The sequence below is a fragment of the Gorilla gorilla genome, chromosome 5 (assembly GCF_029281585.2).
Source record: "Gorilla gorilla gorilla isolate KB3781 chromosome 5, NHGRI_mGorGor1-v2.1_pri, whole genome shotgun sequence".
Classification (NCBI taxonomy): domain Eukaryota; kingdom Metazoa; phylum Chordata; class Mammalia; order Primates; family Hominidae; genus Gorilla; species Gorilla gorilla.
This window is the reverse complement of record NC_073229.2, coordinates 72,116,388-72,138,287: the sequence shown is the minus strand read 5'-3', so window position 1 is coordinate 72,138,287 and position 21,900 is coordinate 72,116,388. Positions and strand designations below refer to the sequence as shown.

General features: G+C 36.6%; 1 protein-coding gene across 4 annotated transcripts in view; it reads right to left on the bottom strand.

The window, feature by feature from the left end:
• The window catches only part of TINAG (tubulointerstitial nephritis antigen), an 83,564-nt gene that overhangs the window by 46,445 nt on the left and 15,219 nt on the right, over positions 1-21,900 (bottom strand). For all 4 annotated transcript variants that reach the window (XM_019028694.4, XM_004044224.5, XM_019028697.4 and 1 more), the window contains 2 exons: positions 18,163-18,277; positions 407-530 (listed from right to left, as the gene is read on the bottom strand). In XM_019028694.4, coding sequence (XP_018884239.3) covers positions 407-530; positions 18,163-18,277 — 239 coding nt within the window. The remainder of the gene's footprint in view (positions 1-406; positions 531-18,162; positions 18,278-21,900) is intronic.

The following is a 21,900-nucleotide window of genomic DNA, read 5'->3' as shown; positions in this document are numbered from 1 at the left end:
TAATTGTTTTTGCAAATCGTATAAAGAGTAAAGGTATGAGGATTACATGGGTGTGTCTATATGTATATTAGAATTACAAATAATATATGAATGAAGAAGAACCTTAATCCTTTTTTATTATTTGGCCTTAACTCTGAATAGACAAACACATTTTAGTAAATTTATTTTGTCACTCTTTTGATTCGCTCTCTATTTAAAATTGCACCCTAAAATAAAAAACAACTTTTAGACTAAAAATGGATTTTTTATATAATCTTCAGGTTACTTTCTTCTGTCATAATGAGATTTTATTTGATCATATGCTAATATTTAAATATTCTAATTGTTAAAATTGTTCAATTATTCTCTCAGTCTCTAGAGCCAAAAGGAGTAGTTTATAAGGAAGGAATTAAAATGACTTTATTACTTGCAGTGGAAAATGCCCAGGATGCAGCACAATTTTTTTGATCCAATGGGCCATGAGTCCATCCAGGCCATTTATAAGAAGCAACAAAAAACTCTGGAAGATCAGTTGTTGCAGGTAAAGAAGCCTAAAGAGGAAGAAGAGGTACATGTATGAGATTTTCTCAAATATGTCTCAATAGGAAAATGTCATGCCCTTTTATAAAGTTATAATTATTTTTTAAATTATTTTATACATCCAAGTTTCCAGATGAACTACAGCTATGTGGGATTTATATTTCACTCTATGGTTAAAAATGACAATTCAGTATGGGGACTCATAACCTAATACAAGGTCATGAGAAAAATACATAGAATGGTTTTACTTGGTTACTGCACAGTGCAGTAATATCAGCCAATGTTTCTATCACCTTGAATCAGAGTTTTGCTCATCCATAGGAAGACCACATGGTGTTATTCAAATTTGTCCTCATAAAGAACATTTACTTCTCTGTCTCTCCTTTTTTAAAGAGTGTATGTGATTCTGAGATGAAATTAATTTTGAAAGGGTGCATTTATGATAATTATGTATTATATGTGTATAGAGCCCCAAGAACACACCAATTTTACACCAGCTATTAGGAAATACAACTGGGATGAATTGGTTGATATTTATAAAATACTTGAAGACTAAAAAGGACTTCAGGACTGGGCACGGTGGCTCACGCCTGTAATCCCAGCACTTTGGGAGGCTGAGGCGGGTGGATCACAAGGTCAGGAGTTCGAGACCAGCCTGGCCAACATGGTGAAAACCCGTCTTTACTAAAAATACAAAAAATTAGCCAGGCATGGTGGCAGGCACCTGTAATCCCAGCTACTCAGGAGGCCCAGGTGGGAGAATCACTTGAACCTGGGAGGCGGAAATTGCAAGAGGTTGCAGTGAGCCAAGATCACGCTACTGCACTCCAGCCTGGGTGACAGTGCAAGACTCCATCTCAAAAAAAAAAAAGACTTCAGGAAGTGTGTAAGAGCAACGGTGCAAAATTATGGTGTCTTAAGAGCCCAGGTTAAAGCCCTGACAAAGTCTGTTTTGGCTGCCATCTTTCCAAGAAGCCAATTAAATTGTAAACTTGTTCTGTTCATTTCATTCAAAGAAAATCTAGAACACAATAACCTGTTGTTTCCCAAACTTTTCTAAAGAGATGACTTTCACTTCCAAAAATAATCAGGCTTAAACCAAATAACGATTTGTTTATTAGTTTTTCATCAGTTGTGTATATATGTTCACACACACACACACACACAACCCAATCATTTCTGAGCGTTCTTTAAAGTTTTGAAAGTGTTTTAATGTCTTAATACTCATTATTTTATTTTGTCTTCTCAATATTCCTATGTAATATACTCAGGGACAAATATTATTAGCTATTTTTTATGAATTGGAAAACTAACTTTTAACAGTTAAAAGACATGTTGAGTCCCTCAGCGAAACGAGAAATGCTCCTAGGACTACACTCAGGCTTCTAAACTCTTAACTGCTTCATTTCTATAGTTTCCCTGCTTTATCAGAAATATATGGCTAATCTGCAGCAGAAGTAAAATGTTAAAAATTTTTACCAATTTAAAAGTTTTGTGATTGTGCCTTGAGCTAGTCATATTACTGATCTGGTTGGTATCGTGCAAAAAAAAATATTACTTCTGATAAGTAAATAATAGCTTCCAAGATTAAAACAAGGAATGTTTAGAATTTACAAGTCTGCTTGAAAAGGTTTTCATCCAAAATAATTTATAAATTTGTATTTTAATAGGGGAGTTCAGTTTTGACTTAGAAAACTACTACCACCTGATAAGAAAGTTATTATATCCTGAGGTCCATTACTGCTATTTTGATGACGGAAGAAAGTGCCAAAAACATCAAGCAGATCATTGTGAAGTGCTTTCATGATAACTTCAAGGATGGCATCATAGAAAGCTAAGTGATTTGGGGGTTTTGATGACATTAGATGGACTGCATTGCAGAATCTTAGGGTTGGGGCAGAATATATTTATTGCTCTGGGTAGATAATTTGAGAGATACAGACTCACTTTTGAAAGGTGCCTTCCTAGCTGAGGCAGAAATATACATATCTTAAAACTCATACCCTTCAATTTTGTATTATTGGTTTGTCAGTGTGCCTTTAAGCATTTATAATACTAAGTTACCTCATGTTTTCAGAAAAATAGTGGAGTGTCAACTGTTATTTTATCACTTTAAAATTTCAACTTAATGACAAAGCTAGGATATGTTCCTTCTACTCTACTGAAAAAATAAACATATAACTATTACTTTAAACACAATTCAGCAGGGTTGGGTTATTTAGAAATTGACCTCCACATTTGAAAGCCTACCAGAGTGCTTTGCATATGGGAGATACTCAATAAATATTTAATAATAATAATGAAATACGTATCTATCAAGTAAAAGTATGTTTTCCTCCATAGGCACTTGAAGTTAAATCATAATACCAGCATGCATTTGTTGCTTTTATGATTTATTCTTTAAAAATGAAAAAATATAAATGGTGAATCCGTCTCAATAAGACAAGGCAATAGTGAAACAACAAGCAAAATGACATTTTTATTAAAAACTTATTTACCAATCCACTAAGCCAGATCAATTTATGAAGATCATCTGTTGGATTTTCAAGATTTTTACCATTTATTTATTACTGCTTTTACTAAAAATGAGCTCCTAGGATTTGAGGAGCAGCAGGCACATATTTTTTATCTGCCTCATGATATCAGCTAATCTGATATTATAAAACCACAGAAAATTTTATATTTCATTATTTCATAATTACTGTATTCCTCTGTAAAGTAAATTGTTTAGAGCTTATAAATAAAGGTAAGCATCACAGAATAATGGCTGTTAGGAATTGGTAATAGAAGTTTGGCTTTAATGAATGATACATTTTTTTTAATTTTTTTTTTTTTTTGCTTAATAAAGCAAAAGAATCAAGAAGATCAGCTGATAGTGACAGAAATTCCAAAATGACACTGGCTTAAGTAGACAGAAATTCATTTTTAAGAAAGACTTACAGGATTTCATATAGATATGCTTAATTCTTTTCATTGTAATGTTGAAAAATATTTTAATCAGGATCTAACCATATTTCCAAATAAGTATTAGCCAAATTTGATGTTCAATGTGAACAGTCTCCGTGCTTCAGTATTTTCATTTAAAAATTAGAAATTAAAGATATTGTTGGCAAATATGGGAATTAAATACAACAATAAACACTGGAGAATTGTATAACATTTGCATTTAATTAAATTAAAATCTCTAAAAGAGTGGTGGAAATGTAATCATAAATTGATCAATTTTCTCAGGAACCTCAGAATAAATTCTAGACATTCTTACAATTGAGTCTGTATCTACACAATATCCTCTATGTGCATCAGCCCTATATTTTTAGTTGTATTTCCCCCCACCCATTTAAGCTTGGATGCTTATAGTGACCTGAGAACCAAATGAAGCAACAGAGAATGAAATTCTGTTATGACCTTTACAATCTAAGGTCAGTGGCCATGAATACCAAGAAATTTCTGAACTATTTGATACTGGGGATGAAAAGGCTAATTTTCTAGTTGCTAATGGCTAAATGGATTTCTCATCTTCAACAATATTTGTCTTTGTGCCTTACCTTTAAAAGAGGTATCCTTTGATAAGTCTCTAGTTTTTTATAATAATCTTTTAATGACTTCTTAAAAAGATCAATATGTAATGTAATTGCCCACTTCCCAGCCCCTCCACGCACCCCCCTCATCCCGCCTACCCAGGCTGCTACTACTAAGTTGTACCCTATGGAATGTAAGGTAGCTTCTGAGATCTTTCCTTAAGAGATAGCTGGCACTTGACTTTTACTCCTTTATCTTGATCTTTCATATTTTTCTGTTGACAGAAATGTAGGCATTACAGACAGACATAGAGCAGTCCTGTTGAACCATTATATGACCTTGGAAATAAAGGTGCTGGGCAATGGAGGGACAAGAAGAATGAAGTGTGGGTATCCAACACCACAGAGTACAATTCCAGCACAGGGCTACCCACTTCCAGATTTACTGGTGAGAAATCAGTTTCTATCTTATTTAAGCAACCGTCATTTTAAATTTTTGTCACTCTCAGCTGAGCCTAATCATAACTAAAACAGCACACACAATTGCCATTAAAGTTGCTAGGGCAATGTCATATTTCATTGAACCCAAGGCATCAACAAATGTAAGAAAGCATCTCAATTTCAGAGGTGTTAACGGGTGAAAAAAATATGCATCTGAAAATGGATGAACTGTGATATTTCCTTAAATGAGTTCCTTAGAACACTAGTTCTGAGGAATTTTAATAGGTAATTACAAAAGGAGGTAATAAAATAGTTCTGAGAAACACCGGTTTTGAAAATTAGATTTTTGTCTTCACTGCAGTATTTTTTACAAACTGCTAATGTATGTGAGCTCTAAAACATGGTAATAATGTTCATGGTATTAAATGTTCAGGATTTGGTCCAGTGCAAAATATTTTATTTTATTTCATTTACATCATATCATTTTTATTGTGAAGCAGATCAATGAACTAGTCTTTTTTTTTTTTTTTTTTTTTTTTTTGAGACAGAGTCTTGCTCTGTCGCCTGGGAGTGCAGTGGAGGGATCTAGGCTCACTGCAACCTCCGCCTCCCAGTTTCAAATGATTCTCCTGCCTCAGCCTCCCAAGTAGCTGGGACTACAGGCACGTGCCACCACACCCGGCTAATTTTTCTTCGTATTTTTAGTACAGACGGGGTTTCACCATGTTAGCTAGGATGGTCTTGATCTCCTGACCTTGTGATCCACCCACCTCGGCCTCCCAAAGTGCTGAGATTACAGGTGTGAGCCACACATCCCGGCCAAACTAGTGTTTTATGGAACATACTTTAGGTCAAGACAGACCCAGACAGGGAGAGGCCAGAGAGTAGGTGCCTGTACTATGAACACACAAAATGACTTTAGAAGTCTACTTTTTAACAGCCTAAAATATTTCTTCATAGAGAAGAAAATAATTAATTTTTACATTTATTTTTGAAGATTTGTCCTGCAGTTATCAATTAGGTTCCACTGTGTTGTTCAAGACATAGTCAATTTTACCACAGTGTTATACATCAGACTGTGACTAGTGCAGAAATATCACATTGAAATCTGAAAATTGATTTGAGAGGTAAGACATTCATTCTGCTACAAGTGCAGGTGAATAAGGAGTGAGGCCAGGTGTATATTTTCTAAAGTTTACTGAAGGGTGTGAGGTTCCATTCTGAGAGAGACAGAAGTAGTAAAAAGAAAGAAACACAAGTTTGACACTCTTTGAATTTTAAAATTCTTAATTCAGTGACAGCAAGAACGACTATCATACTACTCTGTCCTCGGCTTTTCCCTACACGGATGAAAAAATTCTGAGATGAGCTGAAGGAAACATATACAAACACAGTCTCCACCGTAACATCTGGCCCTGCCTCTCTTCCCCTCGTCTACCGCAACATCAGCCCTTCCTGTATTCCAGAAGCCTGATGCCATTTGCCTTATGTTCATGTGTGTGGGAGCTAAACACGAATTTTATGGAGAAAATGGTCGTTATTGCTCAATATTATGAAAAGTATATAACTGTGTTTTTCCCTTTTATACTGAACGTTTTGGTTTCTACAGAGGCTTCTGTTTGTAAGGGTGACATATGGTATCGCAATCAGGTAGGAGCTGTTTGTTCAGACAGGGTTATTCCTAGTCAAATCAAAAATTTCAAATCCCAGCCTGGCACAGTGGCTCACACCTGTAATCCCAGCATTTTGGGAGGCCGAAGCGGGCGGATCACCTGAGGGCGGGAGTTCGAGACCAGCCTGGCCAACATGGCAAAACCCTGTCTCTACTAAAAATACAAAGATTAGCCGGGCTTGGTGGCAGGTGCCTGTAATCCCAGCTACTCAGGAGGCTGAGGCAGGGAGAATTGGTTGAACTCAGGAGGCAGAGGTTGCAGGAAGCAGAGATAGCAGCACTGCACTCCAGTGTGGGCAACAGAGCAAGACTTGGTCTCAAAAAAAAAAAAAAAAAAAAATTCAAATCCCATGAACAGTAGAAACTAAACTTGGAAAATTACTAAGATTTTCAAAGATATTTCTTATGCCTCAGTACTTGGCTGTCATTGAAATATATTTCTGAAAGAAAGAAAATCCTCATATTATTACATGTTATCTAGAGAATAATAAAGTATCCAGATGATTAAAAAAATTTTCCATTTCTCACCTCAAAAATCATTGGCTTTAAAAGATTTTTTATTGTAAAATAAATAAAGTATTATTTTACTTCAACTTCCAACATACTATAGAAAGTATAACATTTTTTTCTTTGTTAGTTAATGCCAATACATTAATATATATTGGATGACTGAGAAAGGATGCTGTTCTGGTTAGCTATGAGATTGACTCAAACAATTTTAGATTATTTTACTTACCACAATCTGATATTAAATAGTATAGTATACCAACAGGTTTTAAATGCCATACTAGCCTTCTTAATATTTTAATTGTTTCCAAATAGTTCCACCTTAGACATAATACTTACCTGTAATAGCTTTAGTAACCTAATTAGTCTTCTTGGGAAATAAAAATAATTTCAAAATTGCTAAAGAAACAAATTTTAACGGAGCCAAGCATACAAATGAACTCTTAATTTTCACGTTTCTATGTGAAAATAGTATTTTTTCAAAATATTTTTAATATTTATAATAAGATATAACACAGTGAAGCTTCTTGGTGCTATCTCCCAAATTCACAAGCACTTGAACATTATGTCTGGAAAAACAATCAGGTACAAAGTTGATTTGATTTGATGTAAGAGCATCACAGAACTCTCAGTTCACCAGAAATATATAAACTCTATCAGAGTCAATAAATCCAGGCCTACACCTTTCTTTATAAAAGAAAATGCTCCAAATAATGAAGGTTTTAATAACTTAGTCCTTACCACATTAACTTGCCTCAAAACCCTGCTATTCTCCCAAGGTCAATACAAGGGAGAAAGAACACCTTTATATATTACATAATAACATTTATTTAAACTTTACTATAATCTAAGTATTGTGCTAAGCATTTCTCATCCAGTATTTCATGGGACTTATGCAACCCTATGAGCTAGATACTACCACCATTGTCATTTTGTGCAGAAGGAGACTGAGGTAATAAGTGAAGGAGCCAGTAGACATGTTACGGGAATAATGACTTAAGCTAAGGAATGAAGCCAGGAAACCAGCCGGGAAGGAAAGAGCTTTCCCAGGAATTCAGGATGACTCATGGCTTATCTTTCCCATCCAGGGAAAATAATTTCCCGAATCTAAACTCTTACCCAAGCAATATGGCCAAGGAGATGTTTATGGAAGGAGGTGCATGGAAATTTTCAGCATGCTTGAAATCATACCACTGTTGGCTACTGCCCACCCTGGCTGTATGTATAGTCTATCAAACGTTGAAAATGATTTTTTAAAAGTTGGGGAAAAGTGTGTGTGTGGGGCGGTGAGGGGAGTGCACCAGTAATCGAGAAGAATTCCCACAAAAAGAAATTCATTGTCACTGTAGTTGGAGGCAGTTTGATATCACATGTTGGGTTTTTCTATGTAGTCAACAGATTAAGAACTAGCTATAAAACTAACTGGTAGCTATAGCTTTCCAAAGCTTCCAGTTCAACTCAGTTCATACTTACTTCATGTTCTTCCTAGAAACACTTGCTGTTATTTCTGATTCTATTCTAACTGGCCACATATTAAAACCTCTCTAACACTCAGAAATTTAGTCCTAACTACTATGCCTTAGAAATAAGATGCATTTCTTTGACTTACATCATAAGCGTAATAGAACTCTTACTGGTTCAGCTGAATTTTTCTTATTGCTTTCCTGGAATTACTTGGCAATTCCAGGTCTTGTAACTTATTACAATAATTCAAAGCACTAGGTAATTTAAATTCTTCCCAACTCATCATTAAGAGTTTTAATTTAAGTATCACCAGAGTGACTTTTATGCAAACAAATCCCCAGGAGCCAGTAAATGATTTTGAATTAAATTTCCTTTTCTTTGCTATGGTGAGTGGAAACTTGGGAAAGAAATGTAAATCATTTTCTCTAGAACATAAAGTATTCCAAGCTGCAGAAATTTGTTTATAAAGGATATGTTAGAAATAATTTTCAGGAAATATATAGAGACACATAAGTGAGTGTGTGGCCCACCGTGGCCCTCAATAAAAGCAAGTGAAAGAGCAAACCTTATAAAGGTCTGTCCTCTTTTCTTAAATAATGCTGCCCACTCTTTTTTCTCACTGGGTAGGACAAAAATGAGAAATAAAACAGAAAAAAACTCTTTTTCTGTTGATCATACAGTTAGGTCACTCAAAACCATAAATCAGAGCCACATCTCTAAAGATTTAAATCTTATGATTGTAGAGCCCTCAGAAATAACGCCTCATATCTACAACTATCTGATCTTTGACAAACCTGAGAAAAACAAGCAATGGGGAAAGGATTCCCTATTTCATAAATGGTGCTGGGAAAACTGGCTAGCCATATGTAGAAAGCTGAAACTGGATCCCTTCCTTACACCTTATACAAAAATCAGTTCAAGATGGATTAAAGACTTAAATGTTAGACCTAAAACCATAAAAACCCCAGAAGAAAACCTAGGCATTACCATTCAGGACATAGGCATGGGCAAGGACTTCATGTCTAAAACACCAAAAGCAATGGCAACAAAAGACAAAATTGACAAATGGGATCTAATTAAACTAAAGACCTTCTGCACAGCAAAAGAAACTACCATCAGAGTGAACAGGCAACCTACAAAATGGGAGAAAATTTTTGCAACCTACTCATCTGACAAAGGGCTAATATCCAGAATCTACAATGAACTCAAACAAATTTACAAGAAAAACAAAAACCACCCCATCAAAAAGTGGGCAAAGGACATGAACAGACACTTCTCAAAAGAAGACATTTATGCAGCCAAAAAACACATGAAAAAACGCTCATCATCACTGGCCATCAGAGAAATGAAAATCAAAACCACAATGAAATACCATCTCACACCAGTTAGAATGGCAATCATTAAAAAGTCAGGAAACAACAGGTGCTGGAGAGGATGTGGAGAAATTGGAACACTTTTACACTGTTGGTGGGACTGTAAACTAGTTCAACCATTGTGGAAGTCAGTGTGGTGATTCCTCAGGGATCTAGAACTGCAAATACCATTTGACCCAGCCATCCCATTACTGGGTATATACCCAAAGGACTATAAATCATGCTGCTATAAAGACACATGCACACGTATGTTTATTGCGGCATTATTCACAATATCAAAGACTTGGAACCAACCCAAATGTCCAACAATGATAGACTGGATTAGAAAATGTGGCACATATACACCATGGAATACTATGCAGCCATAAAAAATGATGAGTTCATGTCCTTTGTAAGGACATGGATGAAATTGGAAATCATCATTCTCAGTAAACTATCACAAGAACAAAAAACCAAACACCGCATATTCTCACTCACAGGTGGGAATTGCACAATGAGATCACATGGACACAGGAAGGGGAATATCACACTCTGGGGACTATTGTGGGGTGGGGGGAGGGGGGAGGGATAGCATCGGGAGATATACCTAATGCTAGATGACGAGTTAGTGGATGCAGCGCACCAGCATGGCACATGTATGCATATGTAACTAACCTGCACAATGTGCACATGTACCCTAAAACTTAAAGTATAATAAAAAAATAAATTAAAAAAAAAGCATATCAAAGTTGAACATTTCAGAAAGTTAGCTTTGGTTAAGAAATTAAAAGTCTTTTTACTACTTTGAACCTGAATTGGCCAACGCTATATTGGAACTCTACTAACTGGAGTAAGTAGACTTAGTAGAGTTCCAATTAGCGTTGGCCAATTCAGGAACTCTACTAAGGGGAAATAATTTTTTAGATGGCCTGTCTATGAATATAAATAATTCTATGGTGGCTTTTAACCTCTCTCAATCTTGGCTTGACTTAACTTCTCGACCTCAATTTGCCTGTCTTTAAAATGTGAGTAATGATAGTATCCACTACATCATGCTGCTGGGAAAATTAAATGAGATCATGTATGAAACTGTAAGTGCTTTAACACACAAGTATTTCATAAACGTCTGTTATTATCTTCTCTGATACTAGTTATAATTTAGAAGGCCCTGGTACTGGAATTTGAATTGGAACAATAACTCAGGTGATTACATCACTCAAAAGCAAAGTACATTAAACATTTGGAGAGAAACTCGTGCATTTACAACTCATCCAACAGCAAACAACAATCTTGCCTGCTAAAGATGCTGAGAGCTTCTAGGCAGCTGAGACTGGATGTCTTCATTGGAGAGTGGAGAGGCTACACTCCAGCAGCCTGGAAGCACCACTCTGCCCCGGGCATTCATAACAGGCCTTGAATACAATCAATATCTCAACTGGAAAGTCTATGTGCCTGGAGAACACCACACATTGGGTGGTAACACGGCAGATTTGTAACAGGTTTGTAATAACAAGAGAGGTAGAAACTTCTTTGTGCAGGATACCTATTAGCAGATGATAACACTTCTTAAAAATGAAAGGGAAAAACCAATATGATAGTTCAAAGCATAAGAATGTTAGAAAACTTGAGGTAATTTTACAAAGGAGTTTGCCAGGTCATCAGGCAAAATTTGAAGATATGCTTTTAACAGAAATCTTGAGGATTTTTGAGGATCAACCTTTACTAATCATCAAGGCATATATGTCTGAAGATACTAACATTTATTTTATTCTAATATGATAATGAATAGACAGGACAAAATAACTGTGTTTAGGTAAAAAAGAAAAATTGAAACAATGACTTGCTGAAGTACTGGCACATTGAATAACCAGTAATCCAAAATTTGTATTTCTGTGAAGTCATTAGCAATGTAAATAAACACTCAATTATTCTTTTTCTGGATTATCAATTTTATTTTATTTTATTTTATTTTTTATTATTATACTTCAAGTTCTGGGATACATGTGTAGAACGTGCAGGTTTGTTACATAGGTATACATGTGCCATGGTGGTTTGCTGCACCCATCAACCCATCATCTACATTAGATATTTCTCCTAATGCTATCCCTCCCCTAGCCCCCAGTCCCCCGACAGGCCCCAGTGCATGATGTTCCCCTCCCTGTGCCCGTATGTCCTTATTGTTCAACTCCCACTTATGAGTGAGAACATGCAGTGTTTGGTTTTGTTACTGTCTTAGTTTGCTGAGAATGATGGTTTCCAGCTTCATCCATGTCCCTGCAAAAGACATAAACTCACCCTTTTTATGGCTGCATAGTATTCCATGGTATATATTTGCCACATTTTCTTTATCCAGTCCATTATTGATGGGCATTTGGGTTAGTTCCAAGTCTTTGTTATTGTGAATGGTGCTGCAATAAACATATGTGTACATGTGTCTTTATAGTAGAATGATTTATAAACCTTTAGGTATATACCCAGTAATGAGATTGCTGGATCAAATGGTATTTCTAGTTCTAGATCTTTGAGGAACTGCCCCACTGCCTCCCACAATGGTTGAGCTAATTTACACTCCCATCACCAGTAAAAAAAGCATTCCTATTTCTCCACATCCTCTCCAGCATCTGTTGTTTCCTGACTTTTTAATGATTGCCATTCTAACTGGCATGAGATGGTATCTCACTGTGGTTTTGATTTGCATTTCTCTGATGACTAGTGATGATGAGCTTTTCTTCATATGTTTGTTGGCTGCATAAATGTCTTCTTTTGAGAAGTGTCTGTTCATGTCCTTTGCCCACTTTTTGATGGGGTTGTTTGTTTGTTTTTCTTGTTAATTTGTTTAAGTTCCTAGTAGATTCTGGATATTAGTCCTTTGTCAGATGGATAGACTGCAAAAATTTTCTCCCATTCTGTAGGTTGCCTGTTCACTCTGATGATAGTTTCTTTTGCTGTGCAGAAGCTCCTTAGTTTAATTAGATCCCATTCGTCTATTTTGTCTTTTGTTGCCATTGCTTTTGGTGTTTTACTCATGAAGTCCTTGCCCATGCCTATGTCCTGAATGGTAATGCCTAGGTTTTTTTCTAGGGTTTTTATGATTTTAGGTCAAACATGTAAGTCTTTAATCCATCTTGAATTAATTTTTGTATAAGGTGTAGTGAAGGGATCCAGTTTCAGCTTTCTACACATGGCTAGCCAGTTTTCCCAGCACCATTTATTAAATAGGGAATCCTTTCCCCATTTCTTGTTTTTGTCAGGTTTGTCAAAGATCACATAGTTGTAGATATGCGGCATTATTTCTGAGGCCTCTGTTCTGTTCCATTGGTCTGTAATCTGTTTTAGTATGAGTACCATGCTGTTTTAGTTACAGTAGCCTTGTAGTATAGTTTGAAGTCAGGTAGCATGATGCCTCCATCTTTGTTCTTTTGGCTTAGGATTGTCTTGTCTATATGGGATCTCTTTTCATTCCATATAAAATTTAAAGTAGTATTTTCTAATTCTGTGAAGAAAGTCCATGGTAGCTTGATGGGAATAGCATGGAATCTATAAATTACTTTAGGCAGTATGGTCATTTTCACAATATTGATTCTTCCTATCCATGAGCATATGAGCATGGAATGTTTTTGCATTTGTTTATGTCTTCTCTTATTTTCTTGAGCAGTGGTTTGTAGTTCTCCTTGAAGAGATCCTTCGCATCCCTTGTAGGTTGTATTCTGAGGTATCTTATTCTCTTTGTAGCAAATTGTGAATGAGAGTTCACTCATGATTTGGCTCTCTGTTTGTCTATTATTGGTGTATAGGAATGCTTGTGATTTTTTCACATTGATTTTATATCCTAAGACTTCGCTGAAGTTGCTTATCAGCTTAAGGCGATTTGGGGCTGAAACAATGCGGTTTTCTAAATATGCAATCATGTCATCTGCAAACAGAGACAATTTGACTTCCTCTCTTCCTGTATGAATACACTTCATTTCGTTCTCTTGCCTGATTGCCCTGGCCAGAACTTCCAATACTATGTTGAATAAAAGTGGTGAGAGAGGGCATCCTTGTCTTGGGCCAGTTTTCGAAGGGAAAAGCTTCCAGCTTTTGTCCATTCAGTATGATATTGGCTGTGGGTTTGTCATAGATAGTTCTTATTATTTTGAAATATGTTTCATCAATACCCAGTTTATTGAGTGTTTTTAGCATGAAGGGGTGTTGAGTTTTATCAAAGGTCTTTTCTGCATCTATTGAGATAATCACGTGGTTTTTGTTATTGGTTCTGTTTATGTGATGGATTACATTTATAGATTTGGATATGTTGAAGCAGCCGTGCATCCCAGGGATGAAGCCGACTTCATCATGGTGGATAAGCTTTTTAATGTGCTGCTGGATTCAGTTTGCCAGTATTTTATTGAGAATTTTCACATAGATGTTCATCAGGGATATTGCCTTGAAATTTTTGTTTTTTGTCGTGTCTCTGCCAGGTTTTGGTATCAAGATGATGCTGGCCTCATAAAATGAGTTAGGGAGGAGTCATTCTTTTTCTATTGTTTAGAATAATTTCAGAAGAAATGGTACCAGCTCCTCTTTGTACCTCTGGAATAATTTGGCTATGAATTCGTCTGGTCCTAGACTTTTTTGGTTGGTAGGCTATTAACTACTGCCTCAATTTCAGAACTTGTTACTGGTCTTTGTGCAGGGATTCAAATTCTTCCTGGTTTAGTCCTGGGAGGGTGTATGTGCCCAGGAATTCATCCATTTCTTCTAGATTTTCTAGTTTATTTGCATAGAGGTGTTTATAGTATTCTCTGATGGTAGTTTGTATTTCTGTGGTATCAGTGATGTTATCCCCTTTACCATTTTTTATTGTGTCTATTTGGTTCTTCTCTCTTTTCTTCTTTATTAATCTGGCTAGCGGTCTATCTGTTTTGTTAATCTTTTCAAAATACCAGCTCCTGGATTCATTGATGTTTTGAAGGGTTTTTCATGTCTCTATCTCCTTCAGTTCTGCTCTGATCTTAGTTATTTCTCGTCTTCTGCTAGCTTTTGAATTTGTTTGCTCTTGCTTCTCTAGTTCTTTTAACTGTGATATTAGGGTGTCTGTTTCAGATCTTTCTCATTTTATCCAGTGGTCATTACATGCTATAAATTTCCCTCTAAACACTGCTTTAGCTGTGTCCCAGAGATTCTGGTACATTGTGTCTTTGTTCTCATTCGTTTCAAAGAACTTATTTATTTCTGACTTAATTTTGTTATTTACCCAGTAGTCATTCAGGAATCGGTTGTTCAGTTTCCATGTAGTTGTGCAGTTTGGAGTGAGTTTCTTATTCCTGAGTTCTAATCTGATAGACTGTTTGTTATGATTTCCATTCTTTTGCAAATGCTGAGGAGTGTTTTACTTCCAATTATGTGTTCAATTTTAGAATAAATGTTATGTGGTGCTGAGAAGATTGTATATTCTGTTGATTTGGGGTGGAGAGTTCTGTAGATGTCTATTAAGTCCGCCCGGTCCAGAACTGAGTTCAAGTCCTGAATCTCCTTGTTAATTTTTTGTCTTGTTGGTTTGTCTAATATTGACAGTGGGGTGTTAAAATCTTCAACTATTATTATTTGACAGTCTAAGTCTCTTTGTAGGTCTTTAAGAACTTGCTTTATCAATCTGGGTGCTCCTGTATTGGGTGCATACATATTCATGTTAGTTAGTTCTTCTTGTTGCCTTGATCCCCTTACCATTATGTAATGCCTTTCTTGGTCTTTTTTGATCTTTCTTTGTTTAAATTCTGCTTTATTAGAGATCAGGATTGCAACCCCTGCTTTTTTTCTTTCCATTTACTTGGTAAATATCCCTCCATCACTTTATTTTGAGCCTATGTGTATCTTTGCATGTGAGATGGGTCTCCTGAATACAGCACAATGATGGGTCTTGACTCTGTATCCAATTTGCCAGTCTGTGTCTTTTAATTGGGGGAATTTAGCCCATTTACATTTAAAGTTAATATTGTTGTGTGTGAATTTGATCTTGACATTATTATGCTAGCTGGTTATTTTTCCCCTTAGTTGATGCAGTTTCTTCATAGTGTCAATGTCTTTAAATGTTGATATGTTTTTGCAGTGGCTGGTACCAGTTTTTCCTTTCTATATTTGGTGCTTTCTTCAGGAGCTCTTGTAAGGCAAGCCTGGTGGTGACTAAATCCCTGAGCATTTGCTTGTCTGTAAAGGATTTTATTTCTCCTTCACTTATGAAAGTTAGTTTGTCTGGATATGAAATTCTGAGCTGAAAATTCTTTTCTTTAAGAATGTTGAATATTGGCCCCCACTCTTTTTTGGCTTTTAGGGTTTCTGCAGAGACATCCACTTTTAGTCTGATGGGCTTCCCTTTGTGGATAATCTGATCTTTCTATCTGGCTGTTCTTAACATTTTTTCCTTCATTTTAACCTTGGTGAATCTAGTGATTATGTGTCTCGGGCTTGCTCTTCTCGAGGAGTATCTTTGTGGTGTTCTCTGTATCTCCTGAATTTGAATGTTGGCCTGTCTTGGTAGGTTGGGGAAGTTTTCGTGGATAATATCCTGAAGTGTGTTTTCCAACTTGGTTCTATTCACCCTGTCACCTTCAGGTACACCAACCAAAGGTAGGTTTGGTCTTTTCACATAGTCCCATATTTCTTGGATGCTTTGTTTGTTCCTTTTCATTCATTTTTCTTTAATCTTGTCTTCATGCTTTATTTCATTAAGTTGATCTTCAATCTCTCATATCCTTTCTTCTGCTTGATTGAATCAGCTATTGATACTTGTGTATGCTTCATGAAGTTCTTGTGTTGTGTTTTTTCAGCTCCATCAGGTCATTTATGTTCTTCTCTCAACTGGTTATTCTGGTTAGTAGTTCCTGTAACCTTTTATCAAGGTTCTTAGCTTCCTTACATTCAGTTAGAACATGCTCCCTTAGCTCGGAGGAGTTTGCTATTATCCACCTTCTGAAGCCTACTTCTGACAATTCGTCAAACTCATTCTCTGTCCAATTTTGTTCACTTGCTTGCAAGGAGTTGTGATCCTTTGGAGAAGAAGAGGCATTCTGGTTTTTGGAATTTTCAGCTTTTTTTGTGCTGACTTTTCCTCATCTTGTGGATTTATCTACTTCTGGCCTTTGATGTTGGTGACCTTCGGATGGGGTTTTTGCATGGGTGTCCTTTTTTTGATGTTGATGCTATTGCTTTCTGTTTGTTAGTTTTCCTTCTACCCAGTCAGGCCCCTCTTCTGCAGGTCTGCTGGAGTTTGCTAGAGGTCCACTCCAGATCTTGTTTGCCTGGGTATCACCAGCAGGGCCTTCAGAACAGCAAAGATTGCTGCCTGCTCCTTCCTCTGGAAGCTTCATCCCAGAGCAGCACCCACCAGATGCCAGCCACAGCTCTCCTGTATGAGGTGTCTGTCGAACCCTGCTGGGAGGTGTCTCCCAGTCAAGAGGCATGGGGGGTCAGGAACCCACTTTAGGAGGCAGTCTGTCCCTTAACAGAGCTCAAGCACCATGCTAGGATATCCACTGCTCTCTTCAGATCTGGCAGGCAGGAGAATTTAAGTCTGCTGAAGCTGCTCCCACAGCTGCCCCTTCCCCTAGGTGCTCTGTCTCAGGGAGATGGGAGTTTTATCTATAAGCCACTGACTGGAGCTGCTGCCTTTCTTTCAAAGATGCCCTGCCCAGACAGGAGGAATCTAGAGAGGCAGTCTGGCTACAGCGGCTTTGCTGTGCTGTGGTGAGCTCCACCCAGTCTGAACTTCCAGGTGGCTTTGTTTATAAGGGGTGGCGGTTTATAAGGGGAAAACCGCCTACTCAAGCCTCAGTAATGGCCGACGCCCCTCTCCCCACCAAGCTCGAGTGTCCCAGGTCAACTTCAGACTGCTGTGCTGGCAGCGAGAATGTCAAGCCAGTGTATCTTAGTTTGCTGGGCTCTGTGGGGGTATGCTGTGGGGATATGCTGAGCCAGACCACTCGGCTCCCTGGCATCAGCCCCCTTTCCAGGAAAGTGAATGGTTCTGTCTCACTGGCATTCCAGGCACTACTGGGGTATGAAAAAAAAAACTCCTGCAGCTAGTTCAGTGTCTGCCCAAATGGCCACCCAGTTTTGTGCTTGAAACCCAGGGTCCTGGTAGTGTAGGCACCTGAGGGAATCTCCTGGTTTGCGGATTGCGAAGACCATGGGAAAAGCGTAGTATCTGGGCCAGAATGCACCATCCCTCACAACACAGTCCCTCATGGCTTCCCTTGACTAAGGGAGGGAGTTCCCAGACTCCTTGCTCTTCCTGGGTGAGGTGACATCCTACCCTGCTTCTGCTCACCCTCCATGGGCTGCACCCACTGTCTAACCAGTCCCAATGAGATGAACCGTGTACCTCAGTTGGTAATGCAGAAATCATCCACCTTCTACGTTGGTCTCGCTGGGAGCTGCCAGCCAGAGCTGTTCTTATTCGGCCATCTTGCCAGCCCATTCAATCATTCCTAAAGGAGACTATGTCTAATTGGTAACAGTAAACTTGCAAAGCTCATATGAAACTTTTGAGGGTTTTAACAACCATTTAGGGAAAGGGTTTTTTATTTACGTGACAAAATTATGACTGAAAGCTCAAAACTCATTATTTTAGTGATTTATAATTGCTTTTAATGCACACACGAACACACTTTTACAAATACATGCACATACGTGAATCAGAAGGAACACTTACTGTCATTTCATTCATGCTCAGGAGCATGGGACTAGGTGGCAAAGTGCCAAGGCGAAATTTAAAACCATCTTCTAAAGTCATTCCCCAAAATTGGCTGTAATTCTGTGCTGTCCATCTGCCTTACAAATGAGAGAAAAATATAGAACAATATATACAGGTTATATGACATCACTTTTATAAATACATGTTCCTTTATATTTCTGAAACTCAATAGCAGCAAATCTCACAATATGAGAATTGTCACAGGCTAGATATTCTTTATATAATGATGCATTATTGATTATTTTATAATCAAGGGTATGAGATACTCTTCCTAAATAAAGTCCATTTCAAGTATTTTAATGATTCTTACGAAGAACATAATCCCACAAAGGGATTAAGTGTTAATAAGGCCAATATATGCAGTTTCCTTTAAATGCCATTAAAGGCATCTTAGAAAGAAGCTTAAATATACAGAAATGCACTTATACATTAAATAGGTTAATACATTTTCTTTAAAATTTAGATTTGAAAAGAAATTGACAAGGTAAAAAAGTATGCATGAAAAATGAAGGACAAAATAGTTATAATTTTTAAAAATGACATCAGTGCTAATTTATCAGATATTGAAATATTCTATTATATATTAAATGAGTTCATTTGTTTTAAGTGCTCAGTCATCTTAGTTATTAATAATAATAAAAAATCAGTTGATGTGAAAGTGCATATTTTCATATTTTGTGCCCTTAATTAGAAAAAAATTTCTCTTCAAAATTTAATATTGAAATTTGAAGACAAACAAAATTTTTTACTAGATGATAGTGGATAAAAAATTAGAAAGATGCAAGTAATTTAATCATTGCCTATTCTGAATTATCTACCACTTGAGGTCAATATATTTTCAGTACTCACGTCAAATTTAAACCCTGTCCTGCTATGTTTATCACCAAAATCGTTTATAATGTGATAGGCTCTCATGAGTCATTGAAAACACAACTTAATTTTTAATAATATACCTCACAAGTTAATGCTTTTAATTTGTATAAGATCTGTTAGTTCATAAAATCTTCAGAAACTTGGCTACAATATAAAGTGCAATCTCAATAAGGGAACCTCTGAATATAAGAGATATTATAGTATAATTCAAAAGGCTAACTGGGCAAAATTGGGCAAAACTGTGACATCAGTAAGTATGTTTTTGTTGCCCTATGTTAGTAGTTTTCAAACATCAGGTCAGAGACATTCATAGGTTATTTAATTGAGCACTCAATTTGGTGAGCAGGGTGATAGTTTAAGAAAATAAAATAGAAGATAGGAGAAATAATAGGAAATAGTAGAGTTTATTACAAATACTGAGGTAATAAACTCTCTGTGTCTGTATGTGTGTGTTGATGCTTGTGGACGTGTGTGTGTACTAGATCACAAAGTAAAATGTATGTTCTACTGTGAGATATGCTCAAAAATTGTGAAAGGTATGACTAACACATAACATCCTTCTTGACCTAGACTCATAAGTTTCATTTTAATCCAGTTTAGCATTTATTGAACTTTCTTAATTGATCTATCGTATTCTCTGATGAACACGGAGAACATAGATATGAATAAACTTCTCTACATTTAAGAAGCTCATACCTTAAGAAACACTGCAAAGATAGAAATGACTTTGGCATGTGCCATTTGTTAGCAGTATATCAAAATATGATCAAAAGCTTCAAACATAACTGAAGGAGTTGGCAAATTTTTTACATAAAGCAAATTTAGTTCTCTATCTGGAAGGATGAGAATGACTTTGGTGACCAGACATGAAAGAAGAGAGCATTTGTTTAAAGTAAAAGTAACTCTTGAGCAAAGCATGCAGGTTTGAAGTTGGGTGGCATGTTTAGGGAATGACAGATAAGTTAAATGCTTAAACTAGGAGAGAGGATAGGGACACAGGGGCTGAAAACAGTATAAAAGATAAGGTAGTAAAAAAGCTTTTGGACCAACATGTTATTTATGCTAAGGACAATACTTATGTTTCACAAGCAATGGAGTACCATTAAGAATTTCTGGAAACAGAAACAAGTCAGGTAATTTCAAACTAGGCTTGATAAAGAAATGCATTAGAATATAGTCTAGAATGGAAGAAGTAAATATCTAAGAGAAACTTTTTGTGTGGGAGTTAGCAATACCTACTGACTGAGAGTAAAAGGAAGGAAGAACCAAACTAACTTCAAATTTTCAAGTTGAGCAGATAGAGCAAGATGCCAGTGACTAAGAATAGGTAGAAGTTAATCACTGCAGTTTGGGGTGAGCTGGTTTTGAGAAAACAGTGAAAAATGAAAGCCACTTATCCAGTAGACCAAATTTTGAGTTCATAAGAAAGAATCTATTTCACTAGCCTTTGAATGTAAGCTGGCTTTACCCAATAGAAAGTGGTAGAATTGATATCATGAAACTTTCAAGCATAAGCTTTAAGGGAGGACTGGGGCAACTTCCACGTATGCCCCATTAGAATAATAATTATCAGAAGAAGCCAAAGCTAGCCTGCTGGAGAAACATGGCCCAATTAACAACCTGCACCAACCACAAGACATAGAGTAAGGCCATCACAGACAATTCAGCCTCAGTTGAGGCTCTGTTGACACAGGAGTAATTCCAAAAGAGAGCAGTAAAAGAGCCTCAGTTGAACCTATTCCAAATTGCTGATGTGAAAAGATGAAAAGCTTATGGTTTTAAAATGCTGAATCCTGGAATGGTTTGTTATACAGCAGCAGTTAATTGAAACATTTCTATATCTCCCTTTATTCCACTAACTTGCTGATTATTACTTGTGCCACTAATTTACAGCTTCTATTCTCCCCTATTATTAGAAATCTTTTTATAAAGGTATGATAGTGTTGGCTCCTCAACTAGATGGTAAATTCCCTTAACATAAAAATTATTTGTTTTTTTGTTTTGTTTGAGACAGAATCTCACTCTGTGGCCCAGGCTGGAGTGCAGTGGCATGATCTCAGCTCACTGCAACCTTCACCTCCTGGGTTCAAGCAATTCTAGTGCATCCTCCTAACGAGTAGCTGGGACTACAGACCTGTGCTAGCACACCTGGATAATTTTTGTATTTTTGGTAGAGATGGGGTTTCACCATGTTGGCCAGGCTGGTCTCAAACTCCTGACCTCAAGTGATCTGCTCGCCTCAGCCTCCCAAAGTGCTGGGATTACAGGCATAAGCCACTTCGCCAGGCCAAAATGATTTATTTGTATCCTCAGCCATGCCACCAGTGGAACATATGTTTTATTAATATCAACTGATTACATTAAAAAATAATACAGAGAATAAATAAGCACTGAAGTACATTACATAGAATAAATAAAGACTTGGATCTAAAATACTGTCAAGATGTGGGAAAGAAATATTTTAAAGCAAAGACTGCATATTTGATGTAGGCTATTTTAAAAAGCACTTAATAAATATTGAATGATATAATATGGTTATATTTTTACACATAAAAACAATTTGAGCATAATGAAGAGAGAATAGCTGAGAATTAGAACTTTCTTTTAAATTTAAAGACTTCCCCCCTTTTTTGCCCTGGTAAATAATTTTAGTTTTATTTCTTGTCTTTATAGCTTGCTCCTTTTACTTAACTTTTTTCCTTTGGTTTTTGTATGTTTCCTTTTGCTCCAATTATACTTCACTTTCTACTCTTTTAAAGTTATGTGATGTTTTAATATTTGCTACTAAAATGCAAAGCCCATGCCTCTTAAGCAGCCCTAGGG